We start from the raw sequence: 25415 nt of genomic DNA, 5'->3' as shown, positions 1-25415 counted from the left end.
GGTCTACTCACATTAGCATCAAAAAAATAAAATTCTAGGAATGAATTTTACAAAGAAGTGCAGACTTCCACACTGACAACTACAGAGCATCTGTTGAAATTAATGAAAACCTTAAAAAGTGAAAACGCATTCCACATCTGTGGATGGGAAGACCAAACATTAAGAAACAATATTCAGGCTGGGGCTGTGGCTCAATGGTAGAGCGCTTGCCCAGCATGTGTGAGGCACTGGGTTCAATCCTTAGGCACCACATAAAAATAAAAATTAAGATCCATCAACAACTGAAAGGAAAGAACTGAAAGGAAAGAAACCAATAATTTCTAAACTCATTTACAGATTCAAAATAATTTCTATTAAAATTCCAACTTTATTCTTTTGCAAATTGATAAGTTAGTCCAAAAACTCTTACAGAAATTCAAGTGATCCAGAAGAGCCAAAACAAATCTGGTATTTCAAAATTTACTATGAAAGCTATTAAAATTGAGTCAAAGATTGTGGTATAAGGATGGGGGGTATAGATCAATGGAATAGAATCCAGAGTCTAGAAAGAAATCATTATGATTATGGTCAAGTGATTTTCAAAAAAGATTCCACTAAAATTCTAATAGGATCAAAACCACAATGAGACAACCACTGGGATGATTAACAGAAAATAATGATGATGATGATGATGATGATATACACATACACACACAGACAATACCAAATAACGTGGAGAAACTGGAACCCTGCACATTGCTAATAGAATATACAATGGTGCAGCTGCTGTAGAAGATAGTCTCTCAAAAAATTAATATATGATCCGGCAACCCTACTTATGGGTATGTAACCAAAAGAATTGAAAGCAGGGTCTTAAAGAAACACTACACACCTATATTCATAATAGCATTATTCACAATAGCCAAAAAGTAGGGGTAACATAAATGTCCATCAATGGATGAACAGAAAAAATGAGGTATATAAATATGATGGAGCATTATTCAGCCTTAAAAAGCAGAGAAATTCTAATACTCCATGCAACACTGATAAGCCTCGAAAACATTATGGTAAATGAAAGAAGGCAGTCACAAAAGCCACATTTTGCATGATTTAATTTGTACAAAATGTTTAAAATAAATATTTACACAGAAATAAAAAGGAGAGTCGTGACGAAGAGGAGAGGATGAAGAATGACGGCTAATGGGCATGGGGTGTCTTTATGGGGCAATGAAAAAAATTTTTTTTCAGTACTGGGGATTGAGCACAGGGGAATTCTACCACTGAGCCACGTATTCAGTCCCTTTTAATTTTTATTTTGAGACAGACCAATGCTAAGTTGCAGAGCTGGCCTCAAATTTGAAAACTTCTGTAGCCTCCAGGGTTGCTGGGATTACAGGCATATGTGCTACCATACTGGGCTAAAACATCAAAACTAGAGAATAGTAAGGATTACACAACTTTGAGAATGTACTAAAAATCACTGAATTGTACCCCTTGAAAGGGAGAGAATAATGGTATATTTCAAGAAAGCTCTTATTAGGGAAAAAAATGATCCTACAAAAGAGGAAAATAAGAACAAAAAAAAGACCTCAAAACTAGAATAGGAGCCAAGCGAGGTAGTGCACACCTATAATCACAGTGACTGAGGCTGAGGCAAGAGGATTGCAAGCTCAATGGGCATGTGTATATATGTATGTGTGTACATATATATATATATAATATACACACACACACACACATACATACATATACACATACACATATATACACACACACATATATATATATTTCATAACAACATATAAATATTAATAGGACACAAAGCAGTAAATAACAAAAGGCTCAATGAAAACCGTTGACAATGTAGGCTTCTGAGAATAAAAAAATGGCACAGGGTGTAAAGTACTGAGGTTTTTAAAATATGTGTTTGTAAATCTTTTGTTGTTGTTGTTGACAAAAAAAATGAAATTAAAAATGAGAGGGGATGTTCAGTGCAGTTTCTCATCTGCTTTTGCCATGAGTCCTCTCTAACACTAAAAGCTTTAGCAAGTCAAAAAGAAAAAAAAAAAAATTCCAATTTTCCCTTTCCATGCAATCATTAAGTAATAATAAGTAAAACTTTCAAGTAGGTTGAGAGAGACCCAAGTGAATAGTAGGAGAGCCATTCAAAAATGTAGTTTCAGGGGCTGGAGCTGGGGCTGAGTAGCAGAGCCCTTGCTAGCACGTGTGAGGCACTGGGTTCGATCCTCAGTACCACATAAAAAAATAAAAAGTATTGTGGCCATCTATAACTAAAAATATATTATTAAAAAATGCACATTCAAGGGGCTGGGATTGTGGCTCAGTGGTAGAGCACTCGCCTCTCGCGTGTGAGACCCTGGGTTCAATCCTCAGCACCACATAAAAATAAATAAACAAAATAAAGATATTGTGCCCATGTATAACTAAAAAAAAATATTTTAAAAAATGTACGCCCAAAAGGTTAAGTATCACAATGCACCAGACAACATGTGTCTGTTCTTGAGAAGTTAAATCATCCTCAAGTTTCAGCCACTGAAGTTTTAGGATTTTGGTTCCAAATGACTATCCCAAAAGAAATGTAACATCAGTGATCTGGCTTTTTTCCAAAGCTTCACAAACTAAAATATACCATATTGACTGAAATAACATTCTGGAAGGTCTTTGAGGTGACAGTAAATGTCATAACATTCTGGAACACACATGACTTTGAAAGTCACAAGGAGTTACAGGTGATCTAAACTTTACTAAGTTTTCAGGTATGCCTTACAAAAGATCAGACAACTGAATGACATCATATTTAGCTAAAATTATATACTTACTTTCTAAACATATCACACATATGAACTGTGAAAATTAATACATGCAAAACAATATAAAAATTATCAGACACACTACCAATTCAAGTTAACAGCTCAACTCTTTGGAAATATCTGCACGGACTTTACCACTTAAGGACTCTCCAAGTTTTAGAATTCAGAGCTGAGAGACCATGTGGGTAGAGAGATACTCTAACAGGAAGATTTTATTAACTAGTTCTATCTTATTATCTCAATACGATTTTAATTGCAAGATGACAAGTAAATTAAATCCTATTTTCCAGCTCTCCTGCAAAGTGAAACTGCTTAATGTACAAGTCTCTTTTCCCAACTAATAAGCAAAAATGGACAATAAAAACTGTTGCTCAAATGAGATTACTACTCTTATTATTTAAGTTATCTATCTAATATAAAAACATGTTCACTATGTATTTTTTAGCAATATAATTAATCTTATTCTTCTCTGACAGTGAATAAACTCTTGAAGAGGACAACATTTTCATTCTAGGACTAAATCCAAATTTTGGAAAGCATTAAAAAATTCTACAATATTAGTCCTTTGGAATCTTGCTAAACTGAATAATCTACCAAGCTCCCAAAATAACAACAAAATCCATAACAAGGTAAGCAAAATCTAGACTATTCAAGACATGCAGTCAGCCACATGGAGCCAATACAGCAGAAATTAGACTTCCCAAGTAACAGCAGTACGATGCCTTAAAAGCTCCATTCCACTTGGGAATATCCCCAATGAATTCAGGTGGTAATCAGATCCCTGACACTCAGAATGTTGCATCTTGTATAATAAATATAAAGAAACCTGAAGTTTTAGCTTCTTTCACTAGAGAACAGTTTCTAAAAAAACACCCTCGTTCTCCAGAAGCTTGTGTGGTCCATATCCCTTGGCCTACCCACTTCGTTCTGGTGGTTTTATTTTGTTTATTTATTTATTTATTTTGGCGATGCTGGGGATCGAACCCCAAGCCCCACATATACTAGGTAACTGGCTCTATGCTCAGCTTCTCTCCCAGCCCTTCATATATACGTGTGGGGAGGGATGGTGGGGACTGAACCCCGGGCCTCACTCTTATAGGCAAGTACTCTACCAGTAAACTGCATTCCCAGACCCTGGTCCACAATTTTTAGAAGTTGGGCACTAATGAGAGAGCTGAAACCTTCATTCCTATTCAGACGTCCAAGCCACTTTGCTAATTCTTTATCAACATTTAGAAAAGAGAAAGCTAAGTCAAAAAATAGGTGACACGTGTGACTAGAAGGCTGGGAAAGGCAGCTTCAACCCCAGCTCTGGCATCAACCCCTGTGGGGCCTTACCTGAGTCACCCAGTATTAGGGGCCCCAGGACCACCCCAAGTCTAATAGCTCACTGGGAAGACTCACTGTACTCAGCACAGTCATACAGCCGAGAATTAATACAACGAAAGGACACAGCACAAGCAGCAAGAGGAAAGGTGTCTGGGGTAAAGACCAGAGGAGACCAGTGTGGCCTCCTAAATCTCTCCCGGGTAGTAGTGCAGGGCATGGTTAATTCACCCAGTCCTGAGCTGTGACAGCTGAGTAAAAAACTGTCCACTGGGAAAGCTCCTTAGAGACTCAGCACTCGGGAGGCTTACTGCAGGCTGAGATGCAGACACAGTTAAGCGCTCGCTGAGATGCCAGACTCCCCAAGGGAAATCAGGTGTGCAACATAAATCACAGTATATTGCAGGTTGGACACAGTGATGCTCTCTGATTCCATTCTGGCAATGGCGGAAACCTTCGCCAAATCCATGTTTCCGCACACCAGCCTGGAGCCAGACTTGTAACCAGGCCCTGCTGAGGACAGCAGTCTCAGACCTGCTGTGTTAAGTCCTCTCTGCCCTCACTTCCCTAAGATCTCATTTTCACATGGTTTTCCCCGCTGATCCACTTGCTACCTTCCAACAATGTACAGAAGCCACTCTGTAAGATAGAAACTCTGTAAGATGGTATAAATTCAGGGCTTCAGGCCTCAGGAAGCCACACAGCAACAAGAGACCATCCCTGGGAGAAAAGAATTTCTTTGTTCAAGGTAGTTATCCCAGTGACAATGGTGACCTTATCTTTAAAAAGCCTTCTCCCCCTCAAGGCCGCCCCTCCCAGTTCATCTGCACTTTTCAGCTTTCCCTAAGAGATCCTCAATATAGTGTCTTTAAGTTCTTCCCCCTTCAGTGTTTTGACCACATGCATATTCAGAGACCAGAGCACATACATTAGGTGTACCTTATATGAAACGCTTAAGACCAGAAGTGCTTCAGAGGTCTGTTATTTGGATTTGGAAATATCAACTTTACCAGTTGAGAAGGACTCTCAAGTTTTAGAACTCAGAGCATTTCAGACTTTGGATTTTCAGATTAGGGATGCTCAACCTATAATTCTATCCTCACTGATTATTTTTTGTTAAAAACATGAACAGTTTTAGTTCCATATAATTATCTTGTATGTAACACAAAACCCATATGTATAACATCCAGGCGTGGTGGTACATGCCTATAATCCTGGCGACTTGGGAGACTAAGGAGGGAGGACCATAAGTTTGGGATAGCCTGGGCAATTCATGGAGACCCTGTCTCAAAAATAATGTGGGTCAGTGGTAAAGTGCCCCTGGGTTCCATCCTCGGCACTAAAACATAACACAGGTGACTCCTCTCAAATAAGACAGGTGACTCTTATATACTATTTCAGCATTCCATTCCATATCCAGATGCCTAGTACTCTATAAACTCTTACATAAAACAGAACAGAAAAAGTTAAAAGGTAAGCAAAAAGAACAGGATATGAATCCTGGCTACAACTCTTATTGGCCATGTAATCTTTCGAAAGTCATTTTGCGCTTCTAGGACCCTGCTGTTCTAATGGACACAAAGAAAATCTCAAACAAGCTGCTCCAAAACCACACTCCCATTCTGATCTCCCAGCAATTTCCCATTACTTTCTTCCTTAAAGGAACAGCATGGGGTAAAGGTCTAGAATTGATTTAGTGCCAGCTTGGTGCCAGCTTTCTCCATCACAGTTGAAATGATAAATATACAATTGTTATATTACTTTATTTTCATTATAACAAAGAACTATTTGTGGATTCAAGTCATCTTGGGTATGACAAGACACTGGTTCCTCGAAACTAGCTTCCACACATTGACTGAACAGAAAGCTAACATTTTGAAGATATTTTCCAAAAATACTATATTATTGCTCCCAGATACATTTGGGATAGTCTTTCTTAATTCAAATAAATATATCCCAAGCACCTACCATACCCTGTACTATATACACACAAGATGCAGAACCACAGAAACTGGAAGAGTACTGGGTGTTAACACCAATCACTTTTTAAAGGTGCTTCTAAAATCAGTATGTGGCATAGGAATGGGCCAGATGTCTAAAGGAGAAAGTCGTATTTGAGAGAGTAGAATCAGAGGGGAACCTTATGTATGATTCAGTCAAGATCTCCAACCACCAACCCTCAAACCATGCATTCTTTGAATAAAATCACCACATCAAAAACAGTACTGCAAACCAAAATGGTACCTGAGAAAAAGAGCAGGGAAAGGGTAGAAAAAAAGGAAAAAGTTTGAACTCACCGGGACTGTGGCAATCCTTTTTTACTGAGATCTGCCCTCACGCGTTCTCCTACATGTCTGTAAATTTCCACTAAGCTGTTTATTGCTGCATCTCGAACCTAGATGGAAAAGAAGAGACCTTATGGATGCTGTGTGTCACTCCCCAGCACTTCCTGCTGGGTCACAACAGGCCACAAGCCACCCCAACTTATCAGCACAACTAAATACAATCCCTTATACGCACTGGACTAAAGTCTCATTTGACAATTTTCCTTCCTACAGACACCTTCCCAAAGTGTAGAAAATGCACAGGTTCCCCACCCCAACATATGTGCTAAAAGTCTATATCCTTAATTCTTTCCATTCTTTAGGATGATGTCAGAAAAACACAATTTTTAGGTCATGTTTCCATGAATTATTTGAAAACAAAAACATCATGCAAAATAATCTGAATTTAAGTTGAGTAAATAAAATGGAAACAAAAATGGAAAGTACAGGTTGCACAGACCCCATATTCGAGGAGCTCAGAGTCCTAAAAAGGAGAAGGAGGAAAAGTCCCTAAGCTTTTACATTTAATACAGGATGCAATAAACATTCAACAGCACAAAGAGCACAGTAGAAAGGAGGGTGCAGTCATATCCGGGCATGTCAAGATATGCTGTATAGAAGAGAGGGGAACCTAAAATGTGCTTGGAAAGAAAGGATGTCACCAGGTCCAGTTGGAAGGAGACAGGTGCAAGGTTTTAAACAAGATCCTGTCTGTGCTAAGGCAGAAAAGCAGGAATGCACAGCACGTGCTTCAGGAAGGGCAAGTATTCCAGTGTAGCCAGACACAAAGAGGAACCAAGACAGCAGCACAAAATCAGGATGGAGAGACAGGATAGATCCCTGCCCCCACCCTGGTCCCTTGGAGAAATTTGAATGTAGACTGTAAACAATACTATACTGTACAATATTAAATTTTTTAGGTACAAAATGACATAGGATTGAGTAAGAAACTATCCTTGCTACTGAATGATACACACTGAGGTTCCTAGGAGTTAAAGAACAATTTTTTTTTAGTATAAAAAAGGTTCTTCTGATTAATACTCCATTGTGCATATAAACATGTTTAGACTATATTATCTTGTCCCCCAAAACCTTACTCTATGAACAGATTTGTGACCATCAAAAAGTAACATCTGCATATTACTTTTAAATGGTTCATGAAAAAAAGTTATGATTGCAAAGGCATGTATATGTGTACAAATAAAAAGAGGGGGTTGCTGGGGGAAGCAGTGTAATGAATTGGTAGGCAAAGATGATTTTACATTTGGTCCCAAGCAATGAAATCAAAGTACTGGAGTGAAGGAAACAGGTAGGATAGGAATAGAAATAATTTGTGGTCTGGAAACTGCAGGCTACTCTGTGAGATTTAATAGTGTCATATGACAGGTAACTTTATTCATAATTTCCACCCCCTCTGGTGGAAAAGGCAAATCCTCAGCTATAGCATTTTTTTAAAAATTTGTTATTTTTAGATGTGCATGACAGTAGAATGTATTTTGACATATTATACATACACACAGTATAATTTATTCTAATTAGGAGCCCAGGAGTTTCACTGGTCATGTATTCATCTATGAACATAGAAAAGTTATGTCCCATTCATTCTACTGTGTTCCTATTCCCATTCCCCCTCCCTTCCCTTTATTCCCCTTTGTCTAACCCAGTGAACTTCTAGTCCTCTATTTCCCCCTTATTGTGTGTTAGCATCCACATATCAGAGAGAACATCTGGTCTTTGGTTTTTGGCACTGACTTATTTCACTTAGCATGATAGTCTCCAGTTCCACCGTTTTAGTATGAAATGCCAAAATTTCATACTTCTTTATGGCTGATTAATACTCCATTGTGCATATAAACACATTTAGGCTATATTATCTTGTCCCCCAAAACCTTACTCTATGAACTGATTTGTGTCCATCAAAATCCAAATGTTGGAGACTTAACATCCAATGTTACTGTTATGTAGAAGTAAGGCCTCTTAGGAGAATAGAGGTTAAATGAGATCATAAAGGTGGGGCCCTGAAATGAAAAGATGATTATAAAAGACATAGAAAGAAGCAGCAGAGAGAGAAGGTGGCCATTTGAAGCCAGGAAGAGAGTCCTGCCACACTGGCACCCTGGCCTCAGACTTCCAGTCTCCAGAACTGAGAGAAAATGAATGTCTGCTGGTTAAACCCCAGCCAGTCTATGTTGTTTCATCACGGCAGTCCAGAAGTTTACTCACACAGATTAACAGTTTATGTTGTTTAAAAAAAAAAAGCACAATCTCTAATGCTAGGAAACATTTTCACATAGCGATAGGCAAACACTACAAAAGTAGTCCATGACACTGTGTCTTGGCAACCAAGGAGTAAGAGCACCATCTCTGCTCACTTTCTAGTGATGCCATCTGCTCGTCACATCGGCTGGTCTCCTTAAAAAGCAACCCATACCAGTTACTTACAAAGTGTAAGCCATAAACAGTTAAAGACACTTAGTGGAATTAGTAGCTTTGAAGTCAATGTAGACCTAAAGACCGACAGAGCCACCAGAAGCTGCATAACCTTAGAGGTAATACTGAACTCCTGTAGTCTGCTTCCTCCTCTATTAATTGAGGGTTGTTTTGAAAGATGAAAGAATGGATTCACTCAGCAAATACTTGAGTGCTTACTGCTCACACAAACAAGTGGTGAATGATGAGTGAGTGGGACAAGCTGCAGGTAGTAGTGATGTGGCACTGGCAGGGGACCCTGCTAGCAGCTAGAAGAGGGAAGGCAGACTCGCACACAGGTCTCCATCACCCCACCATGGGATGATGTAGGCATGGCTCTGCCATACTTTGTACACTTTCAAGAAAAGTCAGAAAAATGTGTCTCCCTGAACACTCATCTAAAATCTCTGCGGGTAAAATTAAAACATTCTGCAAACACACACACACACACACACACACACACACACACACACACATATATAACAATCTGCAGGCTGCAATCAGATCTTAAGCCAGTTTCTGACCTACAATTTCTGTATCTGATGCACTCAACACAATAATGATCATTCTCTACATCTTTTAAACAAATATTGTTGGCCTCTAAAATAATCATTCCTCAGATTTAGAAAGCTCCAGGGTCTAAACCAACCTTTACTGAAGAAATGCAGATGAGCAGATTCTCTTTGGTCCCTGTAAGTGGGAAGGGAAGGTTAAATGAGAGCAGTTCAGTAGAGAAGGAAGGACAGCATGGTTGCTCACGAATGCACGAGTCTCACACTGCCTCTACCTGCTTACCCATCAGGCCCACCACAGAAAGGAGCCCCTAGCCTCAGGATATTCAGGCTGTGAAAGGTGCCATATATGAAGCACTACCTGCCAAGCACAAGTTGAACACTTTATCTATAAAGTTATCCAGGGTTTCCCGTGTATGCCACGGTGTTCCTTCCTTCCATCCTCAAAGGGGTCCCGTTTCCTAGACACCCAAGAGGGAGTGAAGGCTGGAGAGGTAAACCCCTGCCCCAGAATGGAAGCAGAACTGCCAACTGAGTGCAAGCCTGTGTCCTCCTTTAAGCACACTGCATCCCAACACGGATGTCAACATTAGGGCAAAAAAAAAAAAAAAAACAGAGGGCTTGACCGCTGGGGTAGTGGGTCAGAAAGGCAGCATGTAAAAGTTGCTGAGAATCTAAATCTCCCCCAACCTCCATCCTCCTGGACATGAGCACAGCCCCAAAGCCAGCTGCCTAGGCAAAAGGGTACCACAGGAGCGCACCAGTACACCCATGAAGCAGGGACACAGCAGCCCTGTCAAACCCTTCACAGAGGCCGGCTTTCTCCCCACCTCTGCACCAGCTGGGAAAGCACTGGTTCATCAGGCACGGAGACATGTTGTAGTAGGCCTTAGAAGAAGTGTGCAGCGCACAGCAACAGGGGAAAGCCACTTGGAAGCAACCCCCATTATGCTGCCTCAGGCAAGGCTAGGAGCCCAATCCCAAGGCTGTCAAGCACAACTAGGGCTCTTCCCTAGTCCAGGACTTCCTACTGTGCAGGCTGCCAGCTTCCTTAACCACTGCCTTGCCCCTCTCATCAACATGCTGGGTCTGTGATGGAATCCACACGTCCAGGAATGAAAGTCTGTCTCCTTAGTATGTGGCTATCACACAACCCTGGGACGGCACACAGGGCCTGGGATAGGACTCTCCACATCGAGATAGGAGAGAAACTGCAGGAAAGCTTATGGAATAGGTTCCTATGCTCTTGGAAAGGGACAGCTGGGGAAGAGTGAATGCTGGTCGGCACTCGATATGAGAGAATTATTCATTATTGGAGGACAGGAGGTGACAGTGTTATTAGGGTTACGTTTCTAAGGTAAAAGTCCTTATCCTCTGGCATAGTTAGGAATTAAATAATGTCTAAGATTTGCTTCAACATAATCTAAATTTTGCTTCAAAATAATGGGACGGGGAGGGGAATCAGGAAACTGACGCTGGATGGCACCCTCATTACTTCTGTGCACATTTGAACCTATTTTTTTTTTCTTTTGCAGTGCTAGGGATAGAATCTGGAGCCTTGCACATACTAGGCAGCAATCTACCACTAGGCCGCACTCCCAACCCTGTCTGAACCTTTCGATGTAAAAAGTCAACAACAGACAGGAGCTTGGGAGGTGACATCTCCCACCCACCAGGCAACCCTGCATGTGTGTGGCCTGACTGCAGAACCAAATACACTCCAAGGGGAGAGCTGTAGAGCACAGCGCCACAGTGGAGATGGCGAGATGCTCAGTCTCTGAGGATGCCACTGGGCCATTAGGAAGCTGGACCTCCCTTCAGGACTACTCCTTGTGCACAGTGGTATTTGCTCCTTGCTCTAGCAACTATAGCTGGGTTTTTAGTGACTTGCGCCAAAAGCATTCTAACCTTCATACTCCATGCATCTATGGCCACTCTGGAGGGCTTCTACTGCCCCCGAAACACTCAGCTACTAAGACACGCAGCTACGCTCAGATGACTAAGGGGGAATTCACATCCTCCGAGGCAGGAGTGACATGCAGAGTTCATTTAAATACTATGCACTCAGTGCTGGCGGCCACCTGAAGAGCTGCAAGAGAATTTCAGTGGCCACTTGGAGAGGGTATTGAAGAACTAGAGGCTGACTACTATGTCAGGCACCCGAGTGCAGTGATAGTACCAACAAAACCCAAGTGTGCTCTCTGGTCTGAGACTAGCGAAGAAGGGAAAGTTCATCCAGAGTTATGGGGTGGCCTGGAACTGTAAAGAACAGCAAGTTATAATCTTCATCCTCAAGGCCAGAGCCTAGGAGGAAAAACTGATGAAAAAATTAAAATAAAGACAAGGAAGGACATGGGGGTGCAGTTCAATGGAAGAGTGTGTACTTAGCATGCACACGTCTTGAGTTCAATCTCCAGAACCAAATACAATGATATAAAAGCACATGCAACTTACGTTAAGAACCCCAGAAGGAGCAGTGATCAACTTGATTAGTACAAGGGAAGCAAGGCGGCAGGGTTTCTGGGAGCGGTGATACATATATGTGCATGCAAATGTACAGATAAGACACAACCAAGGCAGTTTAGATATAGGGATTAATTGTAGAGTACTGTGTGTGGGATCCCCAGGTCACACATCCTGTCTACTAGTCTATGAAAAGCTGCCCATACAGTCACAAACTACATTTTATAGAGGGGAAAAAAATGAAAAAGCAATAAGAATTTTCTTCCAACCAGAGGCAAAAAGGCCTAGGACTCAATCCATAAAACTTAGCGCAGGCTGCAATTTCCTGGCCGAGGCCCCACATTTTCTGACACATAAAGAACATCCACTTAGTATATTAGGCAGGAAGTGGTAGCTTGAACTTTGGGCTTCATGAAATATTTTAAACAAGTTTTGCATTTTTCCTCTTAGAAAAAGAAATTATTTTCTTATTTCTTCATAAATATATATATATATATATAATAATCTTTATTATGATTATTTAGCATCAAGAAACAATTCCATTAAAAGGTGTTTCTTTTGCATTTAAGTTGTACTTAAGATTACTACTGAGAATCGGTCCAAAAGCATCCAGCTTTTGGTAATGACACTGATTTTTGGTACACAGAGGGTTCTCAATGTTTGGTATAAGAGAAATATGTCTATGACAATATCACAAATACATTTCAAGACACAAATGCCTGTCCTGTGATTTAAGAATTTTCATATATTCAAAACACTATATATCTAAGAATTTCTTAGAAACTCACTGGAATGGGGCAGGTGTAAGATTTCTGCAAATGAAAATGGCCATCAGGCCACAAGGAGACTTCCAAGTAACTTGGCCCTTCTAAAGGTCTTCTACTTGGCTCAAGGGTCATGCCAGCAGGTAAGAACAGTCACCCTCCCAAGTACTTTCACAAGGAGTGAGGAGCAAGGCAATCATCAGTGCCCTAGGAGGGAAACTGCAGTTCAAGATCCAAGTGCCCACTAACGTCAGCTGGCTCTAAAGTACAAAGGCAGGACCAAGCCCAGTACCGTGTTTTCCACCTAGGCATTCCGGCACCACACTAGGCAGCTCAAAGTTGTAAATACACTCTACCTTCTGTCACCTTTAAAACACTATACCAAACTGCTCAAATTTGATGCTACCTTAATCTCTTAGATAACTGAATGTTTTCCAAATACATGATCATTCTGGTCACAAGTAATTTAATCTATGCTGCTTCTAAAATAAGGAAAACCTTGCTGAAATCTCTCACAAATTAACCCCTTCTCTAGACCTAAAGGAACAAAACTGCATCAGGGAACAACCTAACACAAGGACAGATCAGTCTCTCCCTTCTGCAGAATCTTCAAGGAACTTCTTAGTGGTGATAGGGCCAGGGGTTGCTAACTGAGGCTTCCCCTATCAGGAAACTTCAGAAGAAAACTTATGAAGACTTCTACATTCTGGAGGCTTGTCTAACAGCTTTCAGTATGAGAATGTCACTGTTTCAAAACTTTAAATGTAAGAACACTTCATTCTCAGTGACGCTCAAAATCTGCATGGAATCTGTCATCTTTCAGGCAGGGAAATACTGAGTTTTTCCCCCACAGTACACATCAGTGGAGGGTCCTGGCCTAACAATGTCTCCTCCATGTGCCTCTGGAGGATGATGTCCATCTCAGTTACAAAAACAAAACCTGAGGCCCCAAAAACACCAATCCAGCAACCTTCCCCCAACCCTGCAAAGCCTAAGCTTCTACTTCTGCTGGGCCCACAGCAGAAGCTCATAGTTAGTGTATATGGAAGAAAAGAAGGGACAGAGGGGCAGAATGAGAACATGAACCACGCTGCAGTGTGGCACACAGTGACACCTGATGGTACACAGCAACATCCACCCCCCTCACCAAGTCGGACTCTGGACAATGTCAACTGTCATCCCAGGTCACATCTGTCTAACCTACCTTCACAGTTGAAGTGCACTGTGGATGTGTACTCAGGTCCAGTGTTAACATTCATGTCACCAACCTGGCCAGTGTAAGCATCTGAATTAAAGACAAATGACCTTGACTAAAGAAGATGGCATTTCTGCTTGGCAAATAAGCACCATGTATTAGGAGTGACATACTCAGTGTAGCCTCTAGAAAGGGGCTCCTCTGTTGAGGACAGCACAATGGTGCATGCCTGTAATCCCAGTGACTTGGGGAACTGAGTTCAAAGCCAGCCTCAGCAATTTAGTGAGGCCCTAAGGAACTTCACAAGACCCCGTCTCAAAAAATAAAAATGGGATGTGGCTCAGTAGTTAAGTGCCTCTGGGTTCAATCCCTGGTACCAAAACAAAACAAGACAAAAACAGACAAGACCAAGGCAGGGAATGTGGCAAGATAAGCCATTGGATAATCTAGGATTTTTTTTAACTTAAAAGTAAAACTAATACTGACTAGGAAACATGATTCAGTAAGCCTAAGTACCTAAGCCGCCACGCAGCTTCAGTGAAGGCTGGGTGGAAGAAAATGGGAAAGCAAAGGAAAAAGCAAGGACCACACAGCACAAGAGATGCCAGAGAGAAGATGAGAAACTGCCCTGGGACTCCAGAGCAAAGACAAAAGGAAGAACAGGAGGGACACAGACCCAGCGAGACCTAGGGGCTGGCACCTAAGTGAAAGAAGAGATGGCACAGACTTGTTGGAAGGTTATTTGTTAACAATTGAGACCTAAAATGAAATGCCTATTCATCAGATATATTTCTTTTATAATTTACTGCCACATTTTCTGCCCCTCTGTCTAGGAAAACATCTATCCCTCTGTATGAGCTGGTATAATAAAAATGACTCTGGGTGAGAAACAAGCAAACTGGGCAAGACAGATGGTCTTGTGGAGCTCAGACCTGGAAGCTTCCTGAGCTACCTGATGGCCACAGCAGATGTCACCAGACTGTGATGCCTAGTAACCACAGAACACGGGACCAGGTCCTCTCCACCTTTTTTTTTTTTTTTTTAAACATTCTTTATGCTTAAAAAGACAAAGACATAGCTACTTTTCATTTACTTATTGCTAAAATGAATTCAAATGTGTAATTTCTTTTATGCTAGAGCAAACCAGGAAATCAGGACACAACTGCCATTGTTAAATTTTAATCTTCAGAGAACAGGATCTCCACAAGGCAGGCCTGAAGACACTCAGATTCCACCAGTTTTTGAGATGTTCCATATTTAATTAGTGGAGGGACTGCAGTTACTTTCAGTTGTTTTCTGAAGTCATCAATTGGATCTTTCCAAGAAGTTTTTTCTCCTACTTGGCAGTGGATGAACACCCAGCCTTTACTGATAGGCTTCAGCCTCCCTGGAATGACGGGATACCAGCTGTTCCCTTCGGTGTCCTTAGAACCCATAAAGTACAGGAAAATGGTCTTGCCGAGGTGCTGCTTCACAGCCTGACTCAACTCCTGGAAGCCCAACATGCTCACCTCCTCACAGACAGCCATGGGTACTGTGCACTGCTCGGGGCAGAAGGAGTCCACTGCTGCTGGGCAGGACCCCCTAGGGTCGGGGGATACCACTTCCTGATGTCCTCTCCACTTTACACTAACAAAGGGCTTTGCCTTTTGCAATTTAGGTAAAATTTGTTTTAAGCACAATTCTTAAGGAAACAGTACAAGTACTGTTCATAGTGATACAGCAGCAAGCATAGACACTGCCCGGAGCAAAATACAGAAGATGCCCTCAGATCCTTTCCTAGTCACTCTTCCCAGTCCCACCCTCACTCTTTTTGGCTTAAGAGATAGTGACCAGAGTGGTCCTATTTGGAGGAGGAACTGGATGACAGCAATTTATAGAGGTCAGTGATTTCACAGCCCTACATAAGAGAGGGAACCAAGCAGCCACAACTTTACCAGTATTTCATGAATAATAACTGGTAGCTAATGTCATACACAATGGTCAGAATTCTTTGAAGATGAGCGAGCCCCACCCACCTACCAAGAACACCAAAGTCCATCTGAGCACTCAGTAAATAAACGATTTCCCCCCAGGATTTTCTTCCTCACTCACCTGGCTGTTTGGGTCTCCAAGTAAGTTACATATGTGTGGCACGATCTTGCTTAGTGTCAGAGTATGTGCTCCAGAGCTGAGAACAAAAGGGGTGTGTGACTGTTAGTGACAACTAAGGAAAAGAAAGAAGCCCCTTTGCCCACAGCCGCCCCTCCTCCACTTCCACCACCCTCACAATACAGCCCTCTCCACCCCAATGGAACGCACCCCAATGGGCCCTTTCCCAGGAGTTCAAGCCCCTCAGTGGCCCTGACCTTTAGAGGCTAAGCCAGAAGCCTGCTCCCACCATAGTGCTTGCCTCACCCGTGACATCTCTGCCCTGTGCTTTGTCATGTCATAGTATCTGTCCTGACAAGCTCAGTGACCAACCAAACTGCAAGTCCCTTGAAGCCACCCCTGGAGGGTCCTTGTGCTCTTTTGGAACAGCTCCTGCTATAGCAGACATTCCGTTAATGCTGCTGGATGACAAAACTGTGATGGAGTAGCCGCAGGACTTCCGACCACATGCTGCCCTGCTGGGAGACCTTCAGGTATTCACAACTCTTCCCCATCACAAGCACAGTTGCCACAAACGCTCTTTGTTAATACATTATATAAATGGTAGAGACAACTCTAGAAAATATTTCAGTAGTTTCTTTCAAAACTAAAAAATAACCCTGCCACTGTACTTTTGGGCAATGACCCAAGGGAAATAAAAACAACATACCTGCAGAAATTTAGACATATTTGTGTACACACATTTGTAGCAACTCTATTTCTAATAGTCCCAAACTATACCTAATAGTCCCAAACCCAAATTTTCTTCAACAGTTGAATGGTTCAACAAACTGGGATACATCTATAGCATGAATTCTCAACAATAAAACAAAATGAATTACTGCCACTGTCAATAACAGATATTACAACCTCAAGGGAATTATGCAGACTAAAAAGGCTCTCAAAGATTACATATGGTATTATTCCATATTTATGACAAAATGACAGAGATGGAACACAGACTAGTTATCCAGGCAACAGGGAAGCAGGTGGGAGACCTGTGAGTACTGGTGTGCATACACAGAAGCCACACATGTATACCTGGAGCAATCTGAATAAGCTCTGTGAGCTGTGCCAATATCCCTTTCCCAGAGTTGACACTGTACTACCTGCAGTTCACTGTACTGCAGTTATGGAAAATGTCAGCTCAGGCAGGGGGATACACCTCCCACTACATTTCTTTGCAGCTTCCCATAAATCTATAACTTCCAAAATAAAAAGTGTATTACAAAGCTTAAGCCAAGTAAAACTTATAAGTTCACCCTAGACTTACGCATTGAGTGTTGCAATAAGGCAGAGACAGATGCCTTCTCTTGTACGGAAATTCTTGTGTTTGAAGCCTCCAAGCATTCTGTCCCATACATACTGCAGATAAAAGAACATGTGAGAGGACAGAAATAGCTGCAGCCCTTCCCTTGGGTTGCAGAGGAGGAGCCTCTTAGAAGGTGCCAACCTGGTCCCATCCTCCATCAGCCCCCTCGGCCCTCTCCACAGCATATTGAAGAACAATGGCTCGTATAATTTTATCAAACACATCATGTTAAAATGTTCAAAATGCATACATTTATAGAATTTTATTTAATTCCATCAACACTTCTTAAAAGAGAGGTATAACTGGCCTTGTTTTATAAGTGAGAAGAACAAGCCCAAAAGAGAAGAGATGACTTGACAAAGACCCTGTAACACTCACACTGCTCTATGCTTGGGACAACTCTACCCAGGCACAAGTCACACACTTGGTCATCTTCTATGGCCAATTTAATCTTCCTCAGAAAGGTTTTTACTGATGATCATCCCCACCTCACCACCAACAATGGACAGTGGGACCCTGACAGGCTGCATCCACTCATCCCAGCAGGCCCAGCTCCACAGCAGATAGAGCCCAGGGTTCCAGTCAGTGCCCCTAGCTTCCCAGATACCAGGGCTGCCTCCTTTCAGGGAAAGGGGGGAGCCAGTGGTGAAAAAGAGTTAAAGAGCCTAATCGATAAACCAAGCATCCAAAACCCATGTTAAATCCACTAATTTATTCAAATGATGGGTTCTGCTACTAATTTAAAAATCTTATATTAGGGGACAGATTAAATATATGAAAATGCTCCCCTGTAACACACCAACTTAAAATAAATTAAATCTATGGAGTAAAACGCTGTTTATCCAAGTGGACACATGCCCACTGACCCCAGAATGCTTCTCTCACCTACCTGGGGATTAGCAGCTTGATCCATGATCTTTAGCAGCAGAGTTTGGTCTTGCTCCCTCACAGAGTCTTTAGCATCTCCCAGTCTGTCTATTAGACTTGGCAGCACTAAAAATCAACATGGAAATTGATCAAATGGAAACCAAATGGTGGTGGTGGGGGGTCATCAACTGCTAATATTTCAACTAATTAGGAAGAGAAACCACTGGCCTAACTCATGTACCTCATTCTAAAACCTCCCATTTTGTGCACAGTTCTACTCTTCTTGATGAAATGCAAGAATTCCCAAAAGAATCCACAAAATCCACTGCATTGACAAATTGCAAAACCAACTGGCTTGGTTTTGCGTCAGTTTTGCAGGGCTTCTTAAAACAGTTCTAGAAAAGAAAGGTTGCGGACAAATATGAGTGGGTCGGTACTAAAGAATGATGGCTACTTTTGCACAAGAAATAAAGTTGGCAATAACATTTCATTATCAGAACATGCATTATTAATGTTCCATAATAGAACATGAAGACTGGGGGGAAAACAACAGAAAAGTACAATGCAATAAGGCCAGTGATGTGTGGTGTGGGGAGAAGGGGGTGCAGCAGGAAACAGAGCTGGGAAGCAGGGTTGGCAGGGAGCGAAGGGTGGCTGGAGGAACTGAGAAGACTCAGGGAAGGCAGCGGGACTGCAGGGAGGAGAATCCAGGTCGGCTCCACACCTGCCCACAGCTCACCTGTGCCGATTTGCGCCTTGAACCGATCCTGCAGCCGGGTCACCAGAGCCGACAGGATGTCCATGCCCAGAAGAACCACCTGCAACGGGAAACAGCAGGAGCCGGTCAGCGGCGGGCCCAGGGAGCAATGCTCCCGCCCACCCACTCAAAGAACGCCCCAGCATATCTGGCCCGACGTTATCCGGAGCCCGTAGCGCAGGCGCTGACTGGGAAAACTAAACTGGCCAGAGGAAGGAGGCTGCCGCACAAAACAGCCGTTTACAGTTTGGGTAGAAAATACTCAGTGCCAAAAAAACGAAAATAAGCAGCCACGCGTGGCCCAACTCCCCGGGGCCAAGAAGAGCTCCTCGCGGCCCCGCCCTCTGTCAGCCCCACCCGGTCAAGCGCGTATGCAAATTATCGGTCGGCTGGCGCGAGGTCTTCTGGGTAAAACAAACCCTTCGTTTTGCGGCCCTTCGAAGCCTCAGAAAATGGGAGTAGGTGGTTTGAGTTGGGAGCTATGGTCACTAGAAGTAAGATAACTACCAGGCAGGCTAGGGCGGGACTCCTGAAATTAGTCACCACAACCCTACCTGGTATTGGCGCTTCCAGCTCGCAGTGCACGCAAGCTCGCGCTCAACCATCCTTTTCTTGGGGTTGCGTTACTGTCCAATGAGCGTCTAGTGAGGGCAGTACTGCTAACGCCTACACAACACACTCGCATCAACTAGAGCTTTGCTTTATTTTGGTGCAATTTTTGGAAAAACGAAAAACCTCTTTTCCCTGCGTCCTGGGTTTAAAAATAGCAAGCTTAATCTTAAAAGAAACTTTAGTGCTTTACATGACCATCGCTAGATGGCGTAACACACCCACTGTATTAAGTTTTGAAGACTGGATTATCACAAACCCACTCCCACTTCACCATCATCCGATTAAAGTGCTTGTAATACTGCCTGCTGTTGCCCCTCCAATTCATGATTCCTCCAACTACAGCTACCAAAGAACTGGGCTTCATATTTAGTAGTTATCCACTGCTTCTAAACAAATCCAAATTTGTCCAATAATCAGAATACATGAATTGGTGTGGCCTCTCAAGGGAATAGCTATTTGACAATATATTAAGTGAAGGTTAATTTGTAGACAAGTTTTTATACTATTATATAGTGGTATTTTAAAAAGCTAAAATAGTGACTTTTTTATATTATTATGATGTGGATTTTTCCTTTTTGTAGATGGATACAATATCTTTATTTATTACTTTGCTTTTGAGCTTTAAAAACGTTCCACATTTAACTTCCTTCTTATAAAAACAGTATAGGGCGTAGTAATCTTGCAGTGACAGATGTTACCCCAGCCAGATGATGAAGGTCAATCAGCAATCAAATCATGCTGGTGGTTTGTATTGTTGATATTATGGAAAAGGCACTCTTTATCTCTAGGACAGTCCTCCCAACAACCTGTAAGTCCAGTCTTAAGAGAAAAAAAAAAAAGCAAGAAAATTCCAAGAACAGGGCTCCTATAAAACACATGATCAGTGCTCCTCAAAATGTCCAGGTCATTAAAAACAAGGAAGACTGAGAAATTGTTACAGCTAAAAGACACCAAAGGAAACATAACAACTAATGTAAAATGGTATTTTGGATGGGATTCTGGAACAGAAAAATAACAGATTCTTCTTAAATTAAAAATTAAGTGGGGCTAGGATGTGGCTCAAGCGGTAGTGCGCTCGCCTGGCATGCATGCCACCCGGGTTCGATCCTCAGCACCACATACAAAGATGTTGTGTCTGCCAAAAACTAAAAAATAAATATTAAAAATTTTCTCTCTCTCTCTCTCTTTAAAAAAAAACAACTAAGTAAATCATCACTAGTAAAAACTAAGTAACAAAGCATAGATTTTCACCAATAATAATGTATCGATATTGGCTTATAAAGTGTAAAAAATATTCCATACTAATGTTAAATGTAATGACAAGGAGAAGACGAATAAGATACATAGGGACACACTGCATTATCTGCAATATTTCTGTAAATTCAAAACCTTTATAAAAAATAAAATTTTGTGGAGTTTTTGGGTTTGTTTTGCTTGCAGTGCTAGGGATTTAACCCAGGGCCACATTCAGGCTAGGCAAGTACTCCTATCACGGAGCTACCTTCCCAGCCCAAAGTGCAGTTTTAGAAACAAGAAACCCATCACTTCACTGGAACTGACTCTCTCTCTCCTGATGACATCCTAGGCAGCTGCACAGTTGCATTTCTGGTTGGATTATTACAAAATATTAAGAGTGTTGCCTTCAGATCGTACCACACCTTTCAAAAGTCACTCAAGACTAAGGTGTGAGAGGACTACTGCATTTTCAGATATGACAGCCCGGGTGGATTAAGCTATCCATGAGGTCTAGGAAGGCAACTTTAGCTCTTCCAGAATGCAGTTCCAGGTACTTACAGAGCAACTGGACTTTGGAGGGAAACAAAGGGACTTGCCACACACAGTTGTCTAGTTCGCCCTCAATAACAGACCCAAGGACAAGGACAGGAATCACCAACACCAGTGTGTCTTCACAGCTCAGGCCCCTCTCCTGTTTCTATTTCACCACTGAAGAAGGGGACACATGCAAAAGTCCTTGCCCAAAAGATCACTCTAAATATTAGCTGGGGAACCTCTGTGCCTTAGTTCCCTCTTCTCTGAAACAGCTACATCATAGGCGGTGGTGACCATTCAATGCAGTGTGCACATAAAGTGCGTGAGCTAGGGCCTTGTACATGGTAAGGGCTGGACTACACACAGAATAATCATCCTCACAGATCAGTGCCATTGCCACTGGCACCCACATGGGTGACAGGAACTGAGCTGGCAGAGAAGGCATCCCAGAAAGTGCACAGGGCTACATTTTGAAAGCACGGAGCTACACATCAAAGAGATGAAGAGACCTCTATGCAGAGGGAAGAGGGAATGTTAAGCTGCGGGCAGTGATACGGTCAGATACAGGAGCCACAGGGGACATCCCCAAAACAGCCAGGGGTCCCCAGATAGTGGAGAGTCACTGAAGGGCTGTAAGGAAGGGGTAGGTACTAGGGGAGCTAGCACCTTTAGAGAGGACAGTAGCCACCATGGTGAAGATGGTCTGGAGGCTCTCACCCGGTACTTGCTTTTGCAGAGCCTTTGAACACCTCCTCCAGCATTTTTTCCAGTCCCTGGTGTTTATACTTGCTTCATAGCTGAACTCCTGTAATGTGAGGAATCCTACGTCCATTTCCTCAGAATTCCCCTTGTATACAGTGGCACAGTGCTGGGTACATAGCAGTGTAGACCCCTACTCGACTAATGAACCAGACTGGAACGGATAGGTTCTCCGAGCCCAACATAGTTTCTTTATCTTAAAAACTTTAAAAAGATACTCCCATAAAGGAGGTAGATATAGCTAAGTAATTGGACCAAAGTTCCTGCTGAGAACAACAAAAAATGCTTGGCATAATAGAGCATCTGCTTAGAACCCTCTGAAGGAACAGGAGAACCACCAAGTCAAGGCACAAAAGATGACTGAGGCTTGCAGAGATGCACCCTGGTGATGGGTCCACTTCTGCCCTGGGCCATTGTCCATAGAGAGGGACAACTGAAACACTGAGGATGGTTTCTGATCTCCTCCTGACTCACCAAGCATGACAAAGTCAAGACCCCAAAGCTCTCCAGGGTTGGTGTAGAGGGGTAGCCGTCTACAACTGGGGCTAGAAATCCAAATGGCTAGGCCTTGGCTGCTGGGTGGTCCAGCAAAGTCCTAATCGCTGACCTCAGACTAAGGTGATTTTAGAACGTGTATGCCCTAAAGCCCCTCAGAGATAAAGACATAAATTATTTCAGGGTAAAGAGAACGTCATCATAGTCTACCTCAATTTATTTCTGGAAGTTTTTCAAAATCCAACCTGAGATTTCCAGGCACAAAGGGCATCATAATTTAAACTAGAAGAAATAAAGGCCCACTTGAATTCTTAACCTGAGAATAATCAGAAATAAATTTTAAAATAATAATTCTTACTGAGAAGATAAACACAGAATTGAAATTTGGGGAAGAGAAATGGCAGCTTTTGAAAAGTTACACCAATTTTTTTTAAAAACAAGTAACAGACAAAATTAAGTACTCAGTGGATGGGCTATGTCTAAAGTACATTGGATATAGTAGCTTTGGAAAATGACATAATGGCTCTTTAAAAAAATTAACATTACCATATGATCCAGCAATTCCACTTCTGGATATATACCTAAAATTAGCATCTCACAAATATTTATATGCCTTTGTTCACAGCATCATTATTTACAATAGCTGAGAGGTGAAAAGCCAAAATGTCCATCTTCAGGTGAGTTGGACATACAAAATGTGGTCTTATCCATACGGTACAACATTTTTGGCCTTAGAAAGCAAAGAAATTTTGATATACAGTTCCCTACCTTGTTCACTGTTTCTTTCTGTGGTTTGCTATACACAACCACAGTCCAGAAATACTGCCTGGAAAATTCCAGAAATAAATAATTCATAAGTTTCAAATTGTGTACTGTTTTGAAAAGCAGAATGAAATCTTGTGCTTTAACTGTTTAGTTCCACCCAGGACATTAATCATCCCTCTGGTATCCATGCTGTATACACTACCTGCCTGTTAGTTATTCAGCAACAATCTCAGCTATAAATCATCCATCAAGTTTCATAGTGCTTGTGTTCAAATTACCATCATTTCACTTAAAACAGTTCCCAAAATGCAAGAGTAGTGACTCTAGTAATTTGGATCTGCCAAAGAGAAGCTTTCTTAAAGCAAGAAATTAAACTAAGGGAAAATTCAAATGCTGAGGTTGCTCAGATCTGCAGTACAATGAGCTATTTTGAGAGAGAAACCACATTCTCATACTTTTATTATGTATACTGTTCTATTATTACTATTGTCCAAGTCTCACTGCGCCTAATTTATCACAGAACTGTGGCTAAACTTTATCATGGATAGGTATGCAAGGGAAAAAAACAAACACAGTACCTCTAGAGTTCAGTATGATCTGCAGTTTCCGGAGTTCACAGGGGTTTCAGAACATATTCCCCTCATCAGGGGGAACTACAGCACCTGCTACAACATGGATGAGCCTTGAGGGCATCATGCTGAGTGGAATAAGCCAGTCAGACAAATATTGCATGATTTCACTTATGTGAAGCACCTAGTGTAGTCAGATCACAGACACCACAGAGGGGCGGCGGAAGCCAGTCAGACAAATATTGCATGATTTCACTTATGTGAAGCACCTAGTGTAGTCAGATCACAGACACCACAGAGGGGCGGCGGGCAAGGGCTGGAGGAGGGGGAGGGGGTTGGTGTTGAGCGGGTGCAGAGTTCCAGTTGGACATCATGGAAACATTCTGGGGATGGATGTAGCGATGGCTGCACAACAGTGAATATGCTTAATGCCACTGAATTGTACACTTAAAACTGGTAAAAGTGGTGAATTTTATGTAATGTATGTTTTGCTACAATTTGAAAAATGTTTTAAAGTAATAGCTGCTGGCTATGGAGTTTTTTTGGGTGATGAAAATGTTCTGGAATTAGTGGTGAAGACACTAAGAACCGCTGGCGGGGCTGGGGCGGTGGACCCCTTGAGGAAATAATGACTGGAAATGTCCCAAACTGAAGGAAAGCATCAAGCCGCAGATTCAAGCACACAGAACACAGTAAGTTAAAGGAAAGGGAGGCGCCACAGTAAAAATGAAGGCCACGGTGGCCCCAGAGGACAAAGAGAAGCAAGCGTCAACACAGGGAAGACACAGTCACAAACTGCCAACCTAGAATTTCAACACCTGCAAAACACAGCTTTAGAGAAAGTGAAATGACTTTCTTACAAACAAAAACAGCAAGAATTCAGCACAAGTGAAGCATGAAGATGTCAAAAGGAAAAATTAAGAATAATTAAAGAGTGGGGCTGGGGCTCAGTGATGGAGTGCCTGCCTAGTAAGTAGGAGGCACTGAGTTGCATCCTCAGCATCACATAAAAATAAACAAACAAAATAAAGGCATTGTGTCCATTACAACTAAAAAACTATTAAAGAATAATTAAAGGGTAAATCTAAATACATATTGCCTCTATATTAGAAAGAATGCTTCTTGAGAAAGAAATAAAATTGCAACAATTTTTCATCAATTGCCTTAAACATTTTCTATAGCTTTTTACATTCAATTTTAGTAATTATCCTGGTGATCACGTGAAGCACTGGATTCAACCAAAGTCGGATGCTAACTGCTACTCTCACCTTCCTCCTGATAATGTTAAGATCTTAGAAGAAGAAAACTAACGGATAATAAAACATATATAGGGCTGGGCTTGTGGCACAGTGGTAGAGTGCTTGCCTAGCAGGTGTGAAGCACCAGGTTTGATCCTCAGCACCACATAAAAATAAATAAGTTTAAAAAATAAAGATATGGGTCAATCTGCAACTTAAAAAAAAAAAAAAGCTTGTAATCCAGCGGCTCAGGAGGCTATGAGGCAGGAGGATTAGGA

General features: G+C 41.9%; 1 protein-coding gene, 1 non-coding gene and 1 pseudogene across 7 annotated transcripts in view; 1 reads left to right on the top strand and 2 right to left on the bottom strand.

The window, feature by feature from the left end:
* Clasp1 (cytoplasmic linker associated protein 1) overlaps nucleotides 1-25415 on the bottom strand; it is a 272883-nt gene that overhangs the window by 162596 nt on the left and 84872 nt on the right. For all 6 annotated transcript variants that reach the window (XM_076865838.2, XM_076865837.2, XM_076865839.2 and 3 more), the window contains exons 3-7: nucleotides 18912-18990; nucleotides 18195-18298; nucleotides 17267-17358; nucleotides 15958-16033; nucleotides 6434-6531 (exon numbers count right to left, since the gene is read on the bottom strand). In XM_076865838.2, the coding sequence (XP_076721953.1) occupies nucleotides 6434-6531; nucleotides 15958-16033; nucleotides 17267-17358; nucleotides 18195-18298; nucleotides 18912-18990 (449 nt within the window). The remainder of the gene's footprint in view (nucleotides 1-6433; nucleotides 6532-15957; nucleotides 16034-17266; nucleotides 17359-18194; nucleotides 18299-18911; nucleotides 18991-25415) is intronic.
* LOC143407456 (thioredoxin domain-containing protein 17 pseudogene) lies at nucleotides 15042-15392 on the bottom strand (annotated as a pseudogene).
* On the top strand, nucleotides 19530-19655 carry LOC143407643 (U4atac minor spliceosomal RNA). Its single transcript, XR_013092392.1, has one exon. It is a non-coding gene; the product is annotated as a U4atac minor spliceosomal RNA (small nuclear RNA).

The sequence above is a fragment of the Callospermophilus lateralis genome, chromosome 9, assembly GCF_048772815.1.
Source record: "Callospermophilus lateralis isolate mCalLat2 chromosome 9, mCalLat2.hap1, whole genome shotgun sequence".
NCBI lineage: Eukaryota > Metazoa > Chordata > Mammalia > Rodentia > Sciuridae > Callospermophilus > Callospermophilus lateralis.
The sequence above is the reverse complement of the archived record's forward strand: the minus strand, read 5'-3'. Positions and strand labels throughout refer to the sequence as shown.